Source organism: Pongo abelii, chromosome 1 (assembly GCF_028885655.2).
Source record: "Pongo abelii isolate AG06213 chromosome 1, NHGRI_mPonAbe1-v2.0_pri, whole genome shotgun sequence".
In the NCBI taxonomy this organism is placed as follows: domain Eukaryota; kingdom Metazoa; phylum Chordata; class Mammalia; order Primates; family Hominidae; genus Pongo; species Pongo abelii.
Window position 1 is genome coordinate 23853087 of NC_071985.2, and position 18038 is coordinate 23871124.

The 18038-nt window shown below is 44.1% G+C and overlaps 1 protein-coding gene across 2 annotated transcripts; it reads right to left on the reverse strand.

Annotated features, from left to right (window-relative positions):
* Nucleotides 1–2059: 2059 nt before the first annotated feature.
* Nucleotides 2060–14585, reverse strand: SRP9 (signal recognition particle 9). 2 transcript variants are annotated; one of them, XM_009237233.3, is made up of 4 exons: nt 14359–14562; nt 9119–9187; nt 5551–5674; nt 3125–3298 (listed from the first exon to the last, which is right to left on the reverse strand). In XM_009237233.3, the coding sequence occupies exons 1-3, from the start codon at nt 14428–14430 to the stop codon at nt 5567–5569; spliced, it is 249 nt and encodes an 82-aa protein (XP_009235508.2). In that variant the 5' UTR covers nt 14431–14562; the 3' UTR covers nt 3125–3298; nt 5551–5566. The 2 variants fall into 2 exon arrangements, with proteins under 2 accessions (XP_002809446.4, XP_009235508.2); XM_002809400.5 differs by lacking the exon at nt 5551–5674 and having other exon boundaries at nt 2060–3298; nt 14359–14585.
* Between the last annotated feature and the right edge of the window lie 3453 nt (nt 14586–18038).

The following is an 18038-nucleotide window of genomic DNA, read 5'->3' on the forward strand; positions in this document are numbered from 1 at the left end:
AACCGCCTGCCTTGGCCTCCTAAAGTGCTAAGATTACAGCCTCTGCCCCGCCGCCACCCAGTCTAGGAAGTGAGGAGCATCTCTGCCTGGCCGCCCATCGTCTGTGATGTGAGGAGCCCCTCTGCCCAGCCGCCCCGTCTGGGAAGTGAGGAGCGCCTCTGCCCGGCCGCCATCCCGTATAGGAAGTGCTGAGCGTCTCTGCCCGGCCGCCCATCATCTGGGATGTGAGGAGCGCCTCTGCCCGGCTGCCCCGTCTGGGAAGTGAGGAGCGCCTCTGCCCGGTCGCTTCGTCTGGGAGGTGAGGAGCGCCTCTGCCCGGCCGCCCCGTCTGGGAAGTGAGGAGAGCCTCTGCCTGGCCGCCCCGTCTGGGAGGTGAGGAGCGCCTCTGCCCGGCCGCCACCCCGTCTGGGAGGAAGTGAGGAGCACGTCTGCCCGGCCGCCCCGTCTGGGAAGTGAGGAGCGCCTCTGCCCGGCCGCCCCATCTGGGAGGTGAGGAGCGCCTCTGCCCGGCCGCCACCCTGTCTGGGAAGCGAGGAGCGCCTCTGCCTGGTCGCCCCGTCTGGAAAGTGAGGAGCACCTCTGCCCAGCTGCCACGTCTGGGAAGTGAGGAGCGCCTCTGCCTGGCCGCCCCGTCTGGGAGATGAGGAGTGCCTCTGCCCGTTCACCCAACATCTGGGAAGTGAGGAGCGCCTCTGCCCGGCCGCCCCGTGTGGGAGGTGAGGAGTGCCTCTGCCCAGCCGCCACCCCGTCTGGGAGGAAGTGAGGAGCACCTCTGCCCGGCCACCCCATCTGGGAGGTGAGGAGCGCCTCTGCCCGCCCGCCACCCTGTCTGGGAGGTCAGGAGCACCTCTGCCTGGCCGCCACCCCGTCTGGGAAGCGAGGAGCGCCTCTGCCTGGCCGCCCCGTCTGGGAGGTGAGGAGCGCCTCTGCCCGGCCGCCCATTGTCTGGGAGGTGAGGAGCGCCTCTGCCTGGCCGCCCCGTCTAGGAAGTGAGGAGCGCCTCTGCCCGGCCGCCACCCCGTCTGGGAGGAAATGAGGAGCGCCTCTGCCCGGCCGCCCTGTCTGGGAAGTGAGGAGCGCCTCTGCCCGGCCGCCCCGTCTGGGAGGTGAGGAGCGCCTCTGCCCGGCCGCCACCCCGTCTGGGAGGAAGTGAGGAGCGCCTCTGCCCGGCCGCCCCATCTGGGAAGTGAGGAGCGCCTCTGCCTGGCCGCCACCCCGTCTGGGAAGCGAGGAGCGCCTCTGCCCAGCCGCCCCGTCTGGGAAGTGAGGAGCGCCTCTGCCCGGCCGCCCTGTCTGGGAGGTGAGGAGCGCCTCTGCCTGGCTGCCACCCCGTCTGGGAGGAAGTGAGGAGCACCTCTGCCCGGCCGCCCCGTCTGGGAGGAAGTGAGGAGCGCCTCTACCCGGCCGCCCCGTCTGGGAGGTGAGGAGCGCCTCTGCCCGGCCGCCCGTCTGGGAGGCGAGGAGCGCCTCTGCCCGGCCGCCCCGTCTGGGAGGTGTACCCAACAGCTCCAAAGAGACAGTGACCATCGGGAGTGGCCCATGAGGACGATGGCGGTTTTGTTAAAGAGAAGAGGGGGAAGTGTGGGGAAAGGAAGGAGAGATCAGATTGTTGCTGTGTCTGTGTAGAAAGAGGTGGGCATAGGAGACTCCATTTTGTTCTGTACTAGGAGAAATTCTGCCTTGGGATGCTGTTGATCTATGGCCTTTCCCCCAGCCCCGTGCTCTCTGAAACATGTGCTGTGTCAACTCAGGGTTAAATGGATTAAGGGCGGTGCAAGATGTGCCTTGTTAAACAGATGCTTGAAAGCAGCATGCTCTTTAAGAGTCATCACCACTCCCTAATCTCAAGTACCCAGGGGCACAAACACTGCAGAAGGCCGCAGGGACCTCTGCCTAGGAAAACCAGAGACCTTTGTTCATGTGTTTATCTCCTGACCTTCTCTCCACTATTATCCTCTGACCCTGCCATATCCCCCTCTCCGAGAAACACCCAAGAATGATCAATAAATACTTCATAAAAATAAATAAATAAATAAATAAAACTTCAACACAAACAATATATATTTTATCTAATATTTTATTTACTGATCTCTCTGAAACATGCCAAAATTCATATAGCTAAGGGAACTTACCATGCTAAAATGTTGTTCAACATGACAAATTTATACAAAACATATTTCAATGTAGTGCCTTCATTTCATTCTTGAGGAATCAACATTACATTTAGGTGGTGAAATTTAGGATACAAATATAATTATCAAATATCATACTTCTAGTTTGCTGGAAAACATTAACAGTTGTGACAGTCACACCTAACACCTTGGTTAATTAAAGAGAAAATGGGCAGGGGTGTCACAGAAGTATGCAAGGATTTGACAGTTCAACTAATCCATAGCCCTTCTGAGAAACTACAGATGGAAAATATGTAGTAAATATTTCTGTAATATGGTGGTTTCAGTACATCATAGTACAGTGATCATCATTCCATTCATGCACTCAAATAACTGCTGCTTCTGATCACTGAAAACTAGATTCAAAGTCATTGCTCAACAAGCCGATACTACAAATCCCTTATATTAAAAGGTAGTTTAAATGTGGAAATAAGGCAAAGCATACTTGTTAGTCACCATTACTTTTAGATATAATTGAGACTACACTGCTATACATAATTAGGTGCACAGTATGTATAACAATGCATACTATGGTGTGGAGTTAATTCCAATTACCATATTTTATATTTATTGGTCACAACAGCATACATTTTATGCTCCAAAAGAAATACATCGATCCGACAAAATGGTTACATTTAATGTTCTTTTAAAGAAAGATGAACTAAATTTAAGAAGAATTGGTTTTTCCTAATATCTCATTTTCAAATTACTGATACAAATTTTCCAGAAAAACAATTACATGTTTTACTTAACATCAAATAATCTCCCGTTTCCAAGACAGATGCATTTCTTGTTCAATTTCCAAAAGTAAATAAAGGCTTTCTAACTGAAAACATTTGCATCCCTAGCTCTCTAAAGTAAACATTAAAAAGAAAATTACAAAAAATGACCTCTAAGCTTCTGAATAGTCCACTTAGTTACGTAAAGTACTTTCTGTCCCAACACTTTCTCTAATTCAAAAGATATTTACTTCCTAAGTACACGACAAAGTCTTCATTTCAAACCATTCACTCAGTTTCCATGGTAACATTGCGGGCTTCCTTGGCTACCATAAGTCGCATTAGTTGACTGTGGAATTTCTCAATCTTCTTTACATCTTGAGCTTGGTCTGTTTTATACACCAAACACTGTCAGAAATTTTAGAAGTACACATTAACTATATAAAACTAGATATTGACAATGTAGAAAACATACAATTGGGTAAAATTTTGAGAGTTTTTCCTACCACTGTTTTGCTCTATTCTCCTTGGAGGGTCATACTAGGGAAATTGCACTCAAGTTTCCAAGCCTCCAGCAATTCCATGTCTTAAAGTACAGTAATTTAAATGCCACTGCTGTGGACAAAAAACTGAATGAAGTCTATTAGAAGCTTCTGAAAAATGTTAAATGTTAAATCCTGCTATGGTCTGATGAGAAGAACTCAAGGCTTAGAATTAGATATTTTCTCCCTTAGAATTAGGTATTAGATTATCTCCCTACATATTTTCTCCCAGCCATAAGTAACTGAGTTATGCTGGAAAAAAAAAAAAAACCAGAAATCTTAAGATCTCTTTTTCTACTGATGAAATTGGGGGTTTGATAATAATTTTTAGAAAAAAATCTAGAATTCTCTGTGTATAGCTGGTCAACACATAAACCAGGTAAATCTTGATTTTCTTGGCCAGGCGTGGTGGCTTACGCCTGTAATCCCAGCACTTTGGGAGGCCGAGGCAGGCGGAACACCAGGTCAGCACTTCGAGACCAGCCTGGCCAACATGGTAAAACCCCGTCTCTACTAAAAATACAAAAATTAGCTGGGCATGGCGCCTGTACTCCCAGCTACTTAGGAGGCTGAGGCAGGAGAATCGCTTGAACCCAGGAATCAGGGCTGCAGTGAGCCAAGATCATGCCACTGCACTCCAGCCTGGGCGACAGAGTGAGATTCTGTCTCAAAAAAAAAAAAAAATCTTGATTTGCTGAAGATATGTATTTTTGAGACAGTGTCTCACTCTGTGGCCCAGGTTGGGGGTGTAGTGGCGCAATCTCAGCTCACTGCAACCTGTGTCCTGGGCTCAAGCGATCCTCAGCTTCCTGAGTAGCTGGGACTACAGGCACACACAACCACACCCAGCTAACTTTCCTATTTTTAGTAGAGACGGGGTTTCTCCATGTTGCCCAGGCTTGAAGATATTACTTTTAAATCAAACCAAATTCTTCCTTGTTAGCAGTTAAATTCTTCACCAGATACTTAAGATCTGTTTATGGTTGGTCATAAAGCCATTTGTTGTAGAATCTTCAAAAACAGCGACTTTAAGCTGGCAGCCCTTTCCTCATTTTGTAATATAGGTCCACTTTTCTTCAGCCCATCTTAAAGGTTCACATGAGTTTTAAACAACAGGAATTAATGATCCTATAATAAAAGTCAACAACTTAAATAACTTGAAGTTCAACCTCATCATGCCCAACTGATCTGAATTCATTCAGCCTTTTAAGCAACTCACTTAAAAAATTTTTTATCCACGCATTGTACAAATTTGTGCGGCAATCTTGTAAAAAGGCCGTATTAATCTTCATCATTAAAATTTTAGCGTATGTCCTATGAGAGAATGTACATACCTTCTCACTGAAGTTTCTGACAGAAAAAGATTTTAGGTCCATAGAAGACAGTATTATAAATCAATTATGGTATTAGAAAAATGATGCATACATGGGATTATAAAAAAGTCGAAGTTAACATGGATCCTTAATTATATTCAATCATTAACAGGGCAAAAAGAGCCATCAATTGGCGATAAGGCCTTTTGTATTAAAATTCGTTCTGCATTTATTCCCCTATTTTATTTTTTATTTTTTGAGACCGAGTCTAGTTCTGTTGCCCAGGCTAGAGTGCAGTGGCACAATCTTGGCTCACTGCAACCTCCGCCTCCCATGTTCAAGTGATTCTCCTGCCTCAGCCTCCCAAGTAGCTGAGATTATAGGCACCCACCACCACGCTCAGCTAATTTTTGTATTTTTAGTAGAGACGGGGTTTCACTGTGTTGGTCAGGCTGGTCTCGAACTCCTGACCTCATGACCCGCCCACCTCAGCCTCCCAAAGTACTGGGATTACAAGCATGAGCCACCGCGCCCGGCCTATTCCCCTATTTTAAAGACAGGACATAGGGGTTTTTCTTCAGCAAGTATACCTAACCACTCTGTGACAATCACAATTAAACTTTTTCTGTGTGGAATGTCAAGATTTAAGAAGTACTTAGTGGTTCACACCCATAATCCCAGTGGTTTGGGAGGCTAAGGCAGAAAGATGGCTTGAGTCCAGGAGTTCCAGATCAGCCTGGGCAATATAATGAGACCCTGTCTTGACAAAAATATTTAAAAATTAGCTGAGTGTGGTGGTGCACACCTGTAGTCTCTGCTATTCAGGAGGCTGAAGCGAGAGGACCGCTTGAGCCCAGGAGGTCGAGGATGCAGTGAGCTATGATCATGCCACTGCACTGCAGCCTGAGCAATAGAGCAAGACACTGTCTCTAAAACAAAAAAAAAGCAATCAACCAAACAACCAACAAACAAAAGAATACACGTACTCAATCTACCAAGGGTAAGCACTAATGTTAGATGCTTTCATATATTTTTTACTATCACTATGATACTTTCCAGATGAGGAAATTGAGACCAGAAGGCTAAACTTTTCCAAGGCCAAAATGCTAGTAAATGACTAAGCTAGGATTCACATCTCTTCAATCTATGTCTAGTATATTACATCTCGATTCACTCTTCCTTTTTCACATGTTCAGCTACTCACTACATTCAATTGGTTCTTAGAAGACATGGTAATCACTAAAAGGTCTAACTTCATGCAATCTCATAATGGAACCCTGAACACAAATACAATATACGACCAAAGACAAAAAGTGATTTTTAAAATCACTCTATAAAATTTTTAAAAGAACTAATCTATTTTAAAAATGTTTACTGAGTGCTCTCTGGGTCAAGATATCATAGTAGGCAATGGAAATAAAACACATAAGAATATTACTGATCTACCTCTATTGTCTTGAAGGGCAGTCTATTAAAAAGACAAATGTGATAAAAGAATTGTAATACAGCACAAAAAGCCAAAATGAAAAGCAAGAGATGAAGTAATCCTCAAGTTGGGTTTTGAAAGATAAGCAGCAGTCTGGCCACATTAGGGGTGGAGGTGGGATTCAATATTGCAAAGGAGGAAACAGAATGTTCAAAAGCACTGAGGCCTAACACATCACAGCACATTAAAGGAGCTCTTACGTAATACAGAAATGAGAGATTAGAGGGGATGCAAGGGTGGAGTTTAAAGGTTTCTAAGTAAGGGAGTAACAATCAAATTAGCCTTTCAGAAATCACTCTGGGGCTGGGCGTGGTGGATCACACCTGTAATCCCAGCACTTTGGGAGGCCGAGGTGGGTGGATCGCTTGAGGTCAGGAGTTCAACACCAGCCTGGGCAACATGGTGAAATCTCATCTCTACTAAAAATACAAAAATTAGCTGGGTGTGGTGGTGCCCACCTGTAATCCCACCTACTTGGGAGGCTGAGGCAGGAGTATTGCTTGAACCCGGAAAGCAGAGGTTGCAGTGAGCCAAGAATGAACCATTGCACTCCAGTCTGGGTAATAGAGCCAGACTCCTTTAAAAAAAAAAAAAAAAAAAAAAAATCCAGGCACAGTGGCTCACGCCTGTAATCCCAACACTTTGGGAGGCCAAGGCGGGCAGATCACGAGGTCAGGAGTTCGAGACCATCCTGGCTAACAGGGTGAAACCCCGTCTCTACTAAAAATACACAAAATTAGCCGGGCATGGTGGTGGGCGCCTGTAGTCCCAGCTACTCAGGAGACTGAGGCAGGAGAATGGCGTGAACCCAGGAGGCAGTTTGCAGGGAGCCGAGATTGCGCCACTGCACTCCAGCCTGGGCGACGGAGTGAGACTCCATCAAACAAACAAACAAATAAAAAGAAAAGGCCAGGCGCAGTGGCTCACCCCTGTAATCCCAGCACTTTGGGAGGCCAAGGTGGGCAGATCATGAGGTCAAGAGATGGAGACCATCCTGGTCAACATGGTGAAACCCCGTCTCTACTAAAAAAAAAAAAAAAAAAAAAAAATTAGTTGGGCGTGGTGGTGCGTGGCTGTAGTCCCAGCTACTCAGGAGGCTGAGGCAGGAGAATCACTTGAACCCAGCAGGTGGAGGCTGCAATGAGCAGAGATTGCCCACTGCACTCCAGCCTCGCAACAGAGCGAGACTCCGTCTAAACAGAAATCACTCTGGGCTGGGCACTGTGGCCCATGTGTGTAATCCCAGCAACATGGGAGGATTGCTTGAAGCCAGGAGTTCAAGACCAACCTGGGCAACATAGTGATATCCTGTCTCTAAAAAAAAATTTTTTAATTAAAAAAAACCCCCAGATTTCTGACCACGTGGAAAATAATGCAACTAAAGGTAGGAAGGTAGGAACAGAAGAAGGAGCTAGTTTTTTTGTGTTTTTTTGAGATGGAGTCTTGCTGTGTCACCCAGGCTGGAGTGCAGTGGCACGATCTCTGCACACTGCAAGCTCCACCTCCCAGGTTCACGCAATTCTCCTGCCTCAGCCTCCTGAGTAGCTGGGACTACAGGTGCCCGCCACCACGCCTGGCTAATTTTTTTGTATTTTTAGTAGAGATGGGGTTTCACTGTGTTAGCCAGGATGGTCTCGATCTCCTGATCTTGTGATCTGCCCGCTTGACCTTCCAAAGTGCTGGGATTACAGGTGTAAGGAGGAGCTAGTTTAAGAACAGATGATAGGCCGGGCGGGGTGGCTCACGTCTGCAATCCCAGCGTTTTGGGAGGCCGAGACGGGTCAGGAGATCGAGATCATTCTGGCCAACATGGTGAAACCCTGTCTTCTACTAAAAATACAAAAAAAATTTAGCCGGGCGTGGTGGCGGGTGCCTGTAGTCCCAGCTACTCAGGAGGCTGAGGCAGGAGAATGGCATGAACCCGGGAGGCAGAGCTTGCAGTGAGCCGAGATCACACCACTGCACTCCAGCCTGGGCGACAGAGCAAGACTCCGTCTCAAAAAAAAAAAAAAAAAAAAAAAAAAGAACAGATGATAAACTCCACTGTAGACAAGTGAATTTTGAGGGTATGTGAGATACAGATGCTAGTCAGAAAGTCAGAAGAATATGAACTAAACACACATTTGCAAGTAGACATAGGCAGATGCAGTATTAGACTCAACTAAATGAACTGCTCCAGAAGCTGTATGAAAAGACAATCAAGGACAGAATCCTAGAGAAGCACATATATATGGGGCACATAAAAAAAAAAAAACAATCAGCAAAGAAGAATGAAAGAACAGAAACACAGAATAGTAAGGCCAAGATAAAACAGAACCACAAGTGCCAAAATAATTATTTCTATGAAAAGAGTGGGCTTCTGTATCAAAAGCAGCAAGAAGGTCAAATAAGATATGAATAATAAGACCACTGGGTTTGAAAATAAAGGAGCTACTGATGTGCTCTCACAAAGAGCAGTTTCATTGGAGTACCATATGCAGAAAACAAATGGCAGAGGGTTAAGGAATGAATGTGATATGAGGAAGTAACAAGAGTGAGCGTATCAAAGACAGGAAATACAATAAAGCCTGTAACTTGTGTTCAAACACTGTCATTTAAAGGAAACTTTTACTCCCTTACATCCAATTTGGTCTCTACATTCCTGTTGCTTAAGGTCTGAAGACAGCACTTATTAAAGACACTTGACATAATGCATTAAGAAAGCAGGTTAAATTATTTCCTGAGGGTCTACAAAAGTAGCTGCTAGAATGAGGTTCTTCATCTTTGAATGAAATGCAAAATAAGCATCCTAATGGGTAATCTCCATAAACTCTAAGTAAATAATTTCAAACAAATAATTAACTCAAACAAATCTGAAAGTATGTAACAAATAAAAATGTATACTTACAACTAAATCATCTGTTACTTTAACACACAAGTTCCCATCAGAATGCCTATATTTGAGAACCACACGTGCCTGAAACAAAAATACATATTTAGAAACAGTGAAGACAGATGACATTTCTTACAAATAATTTAGTCTTCAGGTAGGCTGAAAAGGATCCTTTTAGAATAAATACTCCCAAACATCTAAAGGCATTTTTACTATAAACTAAACTGAAATGAGGTTAAAAAAAAATCAGCTATTTTAGTTCATTCCTTTGCTACCATTTATTTAAGACTTTAAAAAAGCTGGATATTTTATTTGCAGCCAGTTTGAAAAGATAGGTACTGAACATTCTCAAAACACATCCACATTCAGGGAATGTCTGTGAGACTTATAAGGTGGCATTTCTTGCCAGTGAGAATATACGCCAACAGACCTAGCCACAGAGGAATGACAGAAAAAGGAGGAAAAACATTTAGCAGAAATGGCTAGTTAAAAAGTCCAAATCCATTCATTAGCAAACAGTGCTGCAGGTCAGTGCAATTCACTTTCCATTTTTCCACAGATCTTAGCAAGCGGATTCAGACTAAAATATTCAGCAAAATCAGGTCTTTATCATGAAGGTAGAACATAACGCATTATTACATAAAAGCAGAATTCTGCCTTGAAGTCCCCACCACCAACTTTTCCAAAAACCAGAATAACTCCTATACAGAAGTTTCATGTTACACAATACTTTATGTTCAATATTCTACAGATTGCCAAGGCATTTAGATATTAGCATATTCCTATAAGATATCTCCCAAGAACACTTCCATGAACATTATTTTTTTTCAGTGATGGATTCAAGCACAGTGTATCGCAGTTTTTCCCTAACCAGTATCAGTAACTCGTTTAGCTAGCTGTTTTAAAAACTGCTAAGTATTGGCCAGGCGCGGTGGCTCACGCCTGTAATCTCAGCACTTTGGGAGGCCAAGGCGGGTGGATCATAAAGTCAGGAGATTGAGACCATCCTGGCTAACACGGTGAAACTCCGTCTCTACTAAAAAATACAAAAAATTAGCCGGGCGTGGTGGCGAGTGCCTGCAGTCCCAGCTAATCGGGAGGCTGAGGCAAGAGAATGGTGTGAACTCGGGAGGTGGAGCTTGCAGTGAACCAAGATCGCACCATTGCACTCCAGCCTGGGGACAGAGCAAGACTCCATCTCAAAAAAACAAAAATAAAATAAAATAAAAACTGCTAATTATCTACAAGCCAGAACAGAAACATAATTTTAAAATGGTTACAATCTAGCACCAGAGGCCTCAAGACAATTCTGGAAACCAAATAAAAAGGGCTAATGGAACTGCAACCTACAGCTTTCCCCATTATGGTCTTTGCATTCCTGAGATTGAAAAAAAAAGTTACATCACTATATGCAATTTGTCTGAGTGGAGGAGGAAAGGGAACTCATCAAGCATTTAAGCAGGTATAGATAGTAGTAACTAGGTTAATTATCTTTAGAATACCTGATTCTACTTATTGATCTAGTAAATTCAGTTTTACATATTTTAAAAATTCAGTTCTCTAGAAACGAAACACTTAAAAATATACTAAGCATGATAACTGTGTGAAGTTTTAACTCTCAGTTAAAGGAACACTCACTGGTTTCATTTAGGAGAAATGAGAGTTAAAAGGCCAATCATGGCTGGGCGCAGTGGCTCATGCCTGTAATCCCAGCACTTTGGGAGGGCAGGAGTTCACTCACAAGGTCAGGAGTTCAAGACCAGTCTGGCCAACATGGTGAAACCCCATCTCTACTAAAAATATAAAAATTAGCTGGGCATGGTGGCGGGTGTCTGTAATCCTAGCTACTCGGGAGGCTGAGGCAGGAGAATTGCTTGAATCTCGGAGGCGGAGGTTGCAGTGAGCTGAGATTGCACCACTGCACTCCAGCCTGGACAACAAAAGCAAAACTCTGTCTCAAAAACAAAAAAAAAAAAAAAAAAGAAAAGAAAAAAGGCCAATCATGTTTATAAAGCGGTCCATTTGGTAATTTAGAGGGTGCCGAGTCACCATGTCAGATGCCATAAAGAAAGAAAAATCAAGGTTCTTTACCAAAAATAACCAAAACACAAGGACAAAATGAATTAAGTCCTATAAAGGGATATACAGATAAAATGCTAAAGAGAGAAAACAAGTAATTTAGACTGGGAAAAAGGAAAGTCTAAAAAAGGAGGTGGCTTTGAAATGCTTTTTTTTTTTTTTTTTTAACCTTATAGAAGGCAGAAGAAAGGCTAAAAACCATTCTGAACAAGGATACAATTCGGTAGCTTCATGAGACTAGAGCTGAAGATCATGAAAATGGTGAGACAAAGCCAGAAAGACTGGAGATGGGTCAGACTGTGACTGGGAGTTAGGACTATATCCAGTTATCAAAGAACCAGTTTTTAAGCAGGAGATGAAGAATTCAACTTTTGTTTTTTAGACAGTTGTGGCAAGAGTGTTAAGGAACTAAAAAGACTGACAGACCAACAAAGAGGTTATTACATAATCCAGTGGTAATGCCATCTTCAATTATAGCAATGCAAGACAGAGTGGTAAAAAGATACTGGGTATAATCAACAGGTTAAATGTATTGCGGAGAGAAGACAGAGAATTTTGGAAAACAGATTCCAGAGACCTGACAAAATTTGTTCTTTAGCCCTAGCAGAAAGAGAATGGACTTGGGGTTCAAAGATCTGGGTCCAAATTTCATCTTAATCTCTTAAGAAACTAGGTAAATCACTTAACAGATCTAAAATCATTCATTTATATACTTTGATGGGTTGCTGTAATTGTTCATGTATTATGTATAAATCTATGTAAATACACATAAATATATATTAAATGCCTGTAACATATAAACATATGTAAAATGCCTGTCACGTAGAGGCAGAGGTTGCAGTGAGCCAAGATTGCGCCATTGCCCTCCAACCTGGGCAACAAGAACAAAACTCCACCTTGGAAAACAAACAAAAAACTGTTAAGCTCTTCCTCTACGCTCATCCTTTCTCCTCTCAACATATCAATCAAGCCAGGCACCATGGCTTGTGTCTGTAATCCCAGCTACTTGGGAAGCTGAGGCAGGAGAATCACCTGAGGCAAGGATTTAAGACCAATCTGGGCAACAAAGCAAGACTCTCGAGCCCAGTTCAATGGTGCAGCGAACTGTGATTTGTGCCACTGCACTCCAGCCTGTGCCAACTGCAATTTTCTGACTGGGTAAGAGGTGAAATATTCTCTCTCTCGTCTATTCTAGACATGCTTTGCTCACAGTGATGCTCTAATTATTTTCATTTTCCCTACCACTGCCATCACATTCTTACAGTACAGTTACTCTTGATGTGAATTTATATATTCTTTACTGTTTTTCAAGTATTTTTAGTTTATACTGTGGGTACTTCTGGATAAAAGTCCTGTGCGGTCTCAGTAGCATTGTCTGAATCAAGAAACAAATGACCCTGCCAACAAGGGAAGCTAACCAAATGAAGCAACCAGAAGTCACCAGTGTTATAAACAAATTACTCAATTTTAAAAATACAATGTTTCCATCATTTATTATTGTATCATTTTATCGTAAAAAATAGAACTAAGAATGTTTTACAGCTTGTTACTTACCTAGGTATTTCTGTGGGTCTAATACTATTTTTAATCATAATTATCAACATTTCTTGCTGCACACTTTAAACTTATATGCACTATAAACAGTATGTGGCATTGGAGTTACAGGTTACCAGCTCACTGCATACACTTAAAACATAATTCATATTACTTAATGATCATCAATAGTTTCACACAGTAAATCCTGAGCCCCGGGCTGGGCGCAGTGGCTCACACCTGTAATCCCAACACTTTGGGAGGCCAACGCGGGTGGATCACGAGGTCAGGAGTTCCAGACCAGCCTGGCCAAGATGGTGAAACCCCGCCTCTATTAAAAATACAAAAAATTAGCCAGCTGTGATGGCAGGCGCCTGTAAACCTAGCTACTTGGGAAGCTGAGGCAGGAGAATCGTTTGAACCCAGAAAGTGGAGGTTGCAGTGAGCTGAGATTGAGCCATTGCACTCCAGTCCGGGCGACAGTGCGAGATTTCGTCTCAAAAAAAATAAAAATAAAAAAATTAAAAAAAAAAAAAAGATCCTGAGCCCCGGTTTTCCGAGATTATCTGCTTTTAATTTTCTTTCTTCTCTGAGGGATACAGTCACAATACACTGTTATCTATAATACCCTCCAATACCACCAGCTCCTTAAGGGTTGAACGGAATCTCATTCACCTTTGTGTGTCCCACAGAACCTAATTTAACTTGGGGTCAGTAACACGAGAGTGGGAAATGAATGGAGCATAAAAGAGATGACTGAGTTACAACAAACAGAAAACAAAAGAAGCATCATACATAACCAGGTCTGAGGTTTCCAGTATAAAATCCCTTCAATATGCTGAGTTCTAAAAAGAAGTAGAACTTTTAATGAACATGAAGATGCTTCAAATAATTCTTAGACATGACAATAAAATAACCAAAACCTCAAGAGACGAAAAGTAACACCCGAATGCTAAACTCCCATCACTTGGACTCCTTTGCTTTTTAATAATGAGCTAACCTCTGACATCCACCTCCATTATAATTTTTGCGTGGGCTAAGAATGTATTTCAGAGGTCCATGAATCCCTTAAAATTGTTTGCAAACATTTACTTATACGTTCATTTTTCTGAGGAAAGGTGCAAATATTATTCTTATGTTCTCAAAGCCTGTGACTCCCAAAATACTAAGAACCAATATTCTGGGGGGTACAGATGCTTCCAAATTGGAATCTTTCAAGAATGTCTGAGCGGCAGTAGAAAAACATCATCAGTTTTATATACATGAGGTACCCTTACCGCCTAGGCGGTACAGGAAAAATGAACAAAGACAAAGGATAGGAAGCTGCAGGGGGAGGAGCCCTGGCTTCAGGGACTCGTAAAACAACCGAAGCCATAAAGGAAGTTGAGGGACTGGGGCGGGAAGACCGATTGCAGAAATGTTTAGGGCTGAGATGAACCTGGCTGTTGCCAGCTTCAGGGCCTCACTGGGCCGCTAGATCAGGGACGAAGGGGACGAGAGAGCAGAACATTTAACTTGGCAGGGTCCATTTGTGTTCATTCCCAGCACCTCCTGGGAGCGCTGGGGAAGCTCCAGGGGCCGAGTGGATGGCGGGAAGACATCCTGGGCTGGGGCCCAAAGCAGCGGCCCCGCCAGCGATTTACCTTCATAGGGTCAGCGAGGTAAAGCTTCTCGGCAGCGCGGCTGAACTCCTCCCAGGTCTGGTACTGCGGCATCGTGGCCTAGAGTGGAAAAGTAAAAAGAAGCAAGGCCTCAGCACCCGGCCCAACAAACTACCTACGTCCGGGAGTCGCCAACCGACGCGAGTCCCAGCAGCCCCAAGATGGCGGCGCCTCCTCGCACCAACGCCTCGCTCCATTGGACAGCCCCGTCCACGCTCGCCCAATGGGCAGGAGGGATGTTGTCAGGGAGTGGGCGGAGCCCAGGGCGTGTGGCTCGAGAGCTGAGCGAGACAAGTGGAGGGCACGGCAACCAATGCCGGCTGCCACAGCGCCCCCTGTAGGGCTGAATGGCTGGCGTCCGTCCCGTGGCCCTCAGGGCTGAACCGCAGCTGCCTTCGATAAAGATTAAGCGGCTCTGCGATAGGCGCTGCAGATACGAGGAAGGAGGCGACAGGGCCCAGTTGTCACAGCTTGGTGAAGAAGCCAGGAGAAATAAACACAAGAGTGCAACGGAAAACTTGATATGATAAACATTTATGTCGGGTTAGTGGAGCGCGAAGGAAGAAGGATCACTTGTGGGTGGGGGGAGACTCACAGGAGCGGTGCAAGCTCAACAGGTAGGCAAGGAAGGGCAGAACACGTAGGCGCATTTTAGATCTGCAGTGTATGTCAGATGACTGGTGTTTAGGAGATGAGGAAGAAGCCATATTATCACTTATGCGAAGATAAGAAATCTGATCCTCCAAGCAGGAGGATCTCTTGAGCCCAGGAGTCCAAGGTTGCAGTGAGCCATGATCGCGCTACGCACCCAGCCTGGGCTTCAGAGCAAGACGCTGGCGCAAAAGTAAATAAATAAAGAAGATGGCCTGAAGGGGACACCAGGTAAAGAGTATTATATTTTGAGATGGAAAGATTTTGTGCATGTTTATAACTTTTAGAGAAGGACACATAAGAGATAGAAAAATAAAAAACACAAGAGAAAGAAGAAAGCGAGGTCTCGGGAAATATGAAGGGGAAGACCAAAGGCCCAGATGAATAAAAACAGGTTCATTATTGCCTTTGATGGGGTGAGGAAGAAGGAAAAGTCGGGTGAGGGTATAGGTGAGCATGTAGATACGAGGGCAAGAAGGTATATTTTCTTGTCACCTAAGACAGGAGACCACCTTCGTAAATAGGAAGGGTGGTTTTGGATCTTTGAGGAAGCAAGGATGGGTTTGGATCCTTGAGGAGAAGGTTTGCAAAAGCCATTGTGAGAAATGAATAAGGAAGCCAATTAGAAAAAAGCAGGTGGGAAGCGGTGGCTCATACCTGCAATCCCAGCACTCTGGGAGGCTGAGATGGGCAGATCACTTGAAGTCAGGAGTTCAAGACCAGCCTGGTCAACATCGTGAAACCCCATCTCTACTAAAAATAAAAAAATTAGTTGGGCTTGGTCGTGGGTGCCTGTAATCCCACCTACTCTACTGGGGAGGCTGAGGTAGGAGAATCTCTTGAACCCAGGAGATGGAGGATGTAGTGAGCCAAGATCGCACCACTGCACTCCAGCCTGGGCAACAGAGCGAGACTCCGTCTCTAAAACAACAACAACAACAACAACAACAAAAAAGAAACTCAAAAGTCAAGTAGAGTAAAAAGCTGAAACTGGAGATCATATCTGAGAATAGCCCCAATTAGGGTCTGTCTCCAGCAACACCCAGAAGCTTGGATTTTGGACTGGAAAAGACAGATATTAGGGATTTATAGGGTACATGAGGAAGAAGAACAAAGGGTCAAGAATGTTGAAGGTGGTACTGGCAAGAGAATGATTGAAATGATAAATTATGGGATCCACGCTAGATAGATGGTAATTAATTGGGTCAAAAGAGAGAAGTTAAGGAACCAGGATTAAAGGAAATCTGAATTCAGTATAACAGGAAATAAGTTTTAGTCAGATTGGATATTGGGGTTTAACATTTTAGAGTAGCAATAGTCCCTGGTGAGGCTGGATTTATAGTTGGGTTGTCCACACAAAGTCAAAGTCTAGTATGAGTAAGAAAAGGAATAAGATGAAGGAGAAGGCTATCAGCCAGGGACCCAAATCCTCAGTTAATGAGATGTGTGTGTGTGTGTGTGTGTGTGTGTGTGTTGAGGGAAGCTATAAAGAGCAATGAGCAGAGGCAGAGAGGGCAGAGTTGGGCAGAATGACCCCCAGGTGTAGGAGTTTTTCCCTAAAGATGAAAACAATGGAAGTTAAGACAATGCCAACTTTGCCTTCTGTCACAAGGAACATAAGAGATCAGTTTCAATTCAATTCAGCAAAAAGTAAAACAAGTGTCCACCCTGGACAAACACCAGGAGCTGGGCTAGGCATTAGAGACCCAGCAATGAACAAGACAGGCCCAGTCCCTGCCTCATAGAGCTCACAGTTATGGAGAGAATGACAGTAAAGAACAGATCTCCATTGTGAGTGTCCCCATCACTGTGAGTTCCAGCATCTCCAAGCTTAGCCCAGCCTCAGCCCCTACAGAGGCAGAGAAATCAAGATAAGGAAGAAGTTATGGGAATTGCCCTTGATTATGCAAATGTCCTCAGTCACACTAGGATGCATTCTTTTTTAAAAAATTTAATTTTAGGTGCAGGGGGTACGTGTGCATGTTTGTTACATGGATATATTGCATACTGGTGGGCATTAGGCTTCTAGTGTATCCATCACCCAAATAGTGAACATTGTACCCAATCGGTACCTTTTTAACCCTTTCCATCTTCCCACCCTCCCCCTTTTGGAGTCCCCAGTGTCTATTATTTCCATCTTTATGTTGATGTGTACCCGTATTCGTCCATTCTCATACTGTTATAAAGAACTGCCTGAGATTGGGTAATTTATGAAGAAAAGAGGTTTAATTGAACTCACAGTTCTGCAGGCTATACAGGAGGCATGACTGGGGAGGCCTCAGGAAACTTAACAATCATGGCAGAAGGACCAAATCAAGTGTTTGGAAGCAAGCACTTCTTCACATGGCGGCAGGAGAGAGAGAGAGAGAAGGGGGAAGTGCTACACAATTTTAAACAACTAGATCTCGTTAGAACTCACTCACTATCACAAGAACAGCAAGGGGGAAATCCACCCCCATGATCCAATCACCTCCCACCAGGTCCCTCCCCCAACACTGGGAATTACAGTTCCACATGAGATTTGGGTGGGGACACAGAGCCAAGCCATATGAGTGCCCATTGTTTAGCTCCCACTTATAAGTGAGAACATGCTGTATCTGGTTTTCTGTTTCTACGTTCGTTGACAGGATAATGACCTTCAGCTCTATCCATGTTGCTACAAAGGACATGATTTCATTCTTTTTTTTTTTTTTTATGGCTGCCGGATGCATCCTTTAAACTAGGTTATTCTTTTCCTGCTGTGGCTTCTGAAAGGCTATCAGAGAGTGTCCTTTATAAATTGCTCACACATGCACAATGTCAGAAAAGGAAAAATTCCTTTCATTCCCAGTCAAGAAGATCAGGGCCTCTGTACCCTTTGTGGTTATCCTTTCTGCTTCATTTTCACACACATATCTTATTTGAGCTTTCATACAACTCTGCCAGGGTGGTCCGTGAGCCTTATTACAATTCCAAAAATCTGAAAAGCTCTGGAAAACAAAAGTATCTTGGTAACTCCATTAGTAGAAAAT

Bases quoted from the DNA above. Each gene is read 5' to 3' on its own strand.
- SRP9 (XM_002809400.5), bottom strand. From the start codon at position 14,430: ATGCCGCAGTACCAGACCTGGGAGGAGTTCAGCCGCGCTGCCGAGAAG. The intron at 9,188-14,358 runs GTAAATCGCTGG...TTTTTGTTTCAG, and splicing joins ACCTCGCTGACCCTATGAAG to GCACGTGTGGTTCTCAAATA. The intron at 3,299-9,118 runs GTAAGTATACAT...AATTTCTGACAG, and splicing joins AAGTAACAGATGATTTAGTT to TGTTTGGTGTATAAAACAGA.